Source organism: Humulus lupulus, chromosome 1 (assembly GCF_963169125.1).
Source record: "Humulus lupulus chromosome 1, drHumLupu1.1, whole genome shotgun sequence".
In the NCBI taxonomy this organism is placed as follows: Eukaryota; Viridiplantae; Streptophyta; class Magnoliopsida; order Rosales; family Cannabaceae; genus Humulus; species Humulus lupulus.
Window position 1 is genome coordinate 49,191,591 of NC_084793.1, and position 1,696 is coordinate 49,193,286.

The 1,696-nt window shown below is 37.6% G+C and overlaps 1 protein-coding gene across 1 annotated transcript; it reads right to left on the minus strand.

The window, feature by feature from the left end:
- Positions 1-537: 537 nt before the first annotated feature.
- On the minus strand, positions 538-1,466 carry LOC133792109 (outer envelope membrane protein 7-like). Its single transcript, XM_062230025.1, has one exon. The coding sequence runs from the start codon at positions 1,071-1,073 to the stop codon at positions 855-857; it is 219 nt and encodes a 72-aa protein (XP_062086009.1). The 5' UTR covers positions 1,074-1,466; the 3' UTR covers positions 538-854.
- Between the last annotated feature and the right edge of the window lie 230 nt (positions 1,467-1,696).

Here is a 1,696-nt window from a genome sequence, read left to right on the forward strand (position 1 = left end):
ATAATACGCTTAAAATCAATCAATTCAGATAGTTGGTACCATGTCAAAGTTATGGGTTTCACAAATCACCAAATCATCATTAGAATATAAATGAAACTTAAGGACTGGTGACCTCCAAGATATAAGTTCATAAAATTTATAGAACATTATATTATATATGGTTGGAACTTGGAGTTGAATTTTTCGTCACACCTTCCACAAGGCTATACCAATACAATACAATAGTCTCGTCGACTAATCTCACAAGCAGTCCAGTTGTTGATGTACAGCTAGTCCAGTTGACTAATCTCACAAGGCAATACTAGTAATCGAAATGGTGAAAAGGACAGCCTAATGCTCAATCTTATTAATACTATCTTTATTCAAGTCCAGCTATCAAATCAAAGTTACGTAATGTACTTTATTCTATGAATATTATTATGATCTAGAAACCTCTTCAACTAAGGGTATGGATATTCCACTAGGGTAAAGTAGACAAGTAACTTTTCTTAACTTTCTAGTTCAGCTACAATTTATTGTGCATACTTTTGGGAAATATCAATATGAATGTTTAAGACTTTATTGAGCAAAACAAGTATGCGCAAGTACAATCAATGATGAAGAAGCTTTACAACCAAATGATTATTTCTTTTCGCACAAAAATACTCATTGATTAGCATAATAGAACTCAAGAGCCTAAAAAAAAGTGCCATCATATAACAGAGAGCTAATTAAAGGTTTTTTTTTCTTCCTATAAACAAATCCCATTTGAAAAATAATAATAAGTAAACTCGTTAGTTTTCTCTTTGATTATTATATTATAGCCTGGAATTTCAAAAAACCCCCAAGAAAATCAAATTGTTCCAGCTTATACCTCAGTCCTCAGTGGTAATCTCTGAATCAGCTGAAGACTTGCGAGCAGCCTCGTCGACGACGGCGTGATCTTCGTCCGGGTCGCGAGCCGGGTCGGACTTATCCATTGCGGCTCGGGCCTTGTCAAGAATGGGTTTGAAAGCCAACTCAATCGCCAGCCACCCTAGTGATAGAGCTCCAAACACCACCATCGCTTGTTTCGCAGCCGTCGATTTCTTCATCTTGCGCAAGCAATCGAGCGAGAGATAACTATTTCTTGCACTGTGAATTGGGGGCAAATGGATTTTACGTTCCTTTCGATGTAAGAAAAGGGTACTTTCGAGTTTATTATGTGTGAGAGAGAGAGAAATAGTGGCAGCGCGTGAATGGAGTGGAGAGATGAACACCCGCCAAATGAAGATTCTTTGCTATAAAACCGTGTCAAATTATAAATAGCAGCTGCGGTTCTCAGTTTTCTTTAATGGGGTTCTTCCATCCCTCACTTCATTTTGAAGGATTAAGTCCTCATTCAGTTAGAGCCCTTCTGATTTTCCTTTCCACTATGGACGGTTGGATTTTAATAACGTTATGAAAAGGTGGTAAAATAACAATAAACACTTTTTTTAGCCCCTTGCAACCGGCGACCGTTTGCTTTTTATTTTTATATTCCCTTTTATTTGAAATCTGCCAAAAAAAAAAAAAACTTGAAAAGCTTTCATTCCCTCCGACTCCAAAATGAACCTTTGAACAGTAAAAGTTCTTCGAGATTTTGAGGGCTCACGCGACATAGGTTTCGCAAAGAATCGATGGAATGGCTTAGTCGTGACACATATGTTGAAGGCTCCGGCGCCGTGGGTTCAAGCTA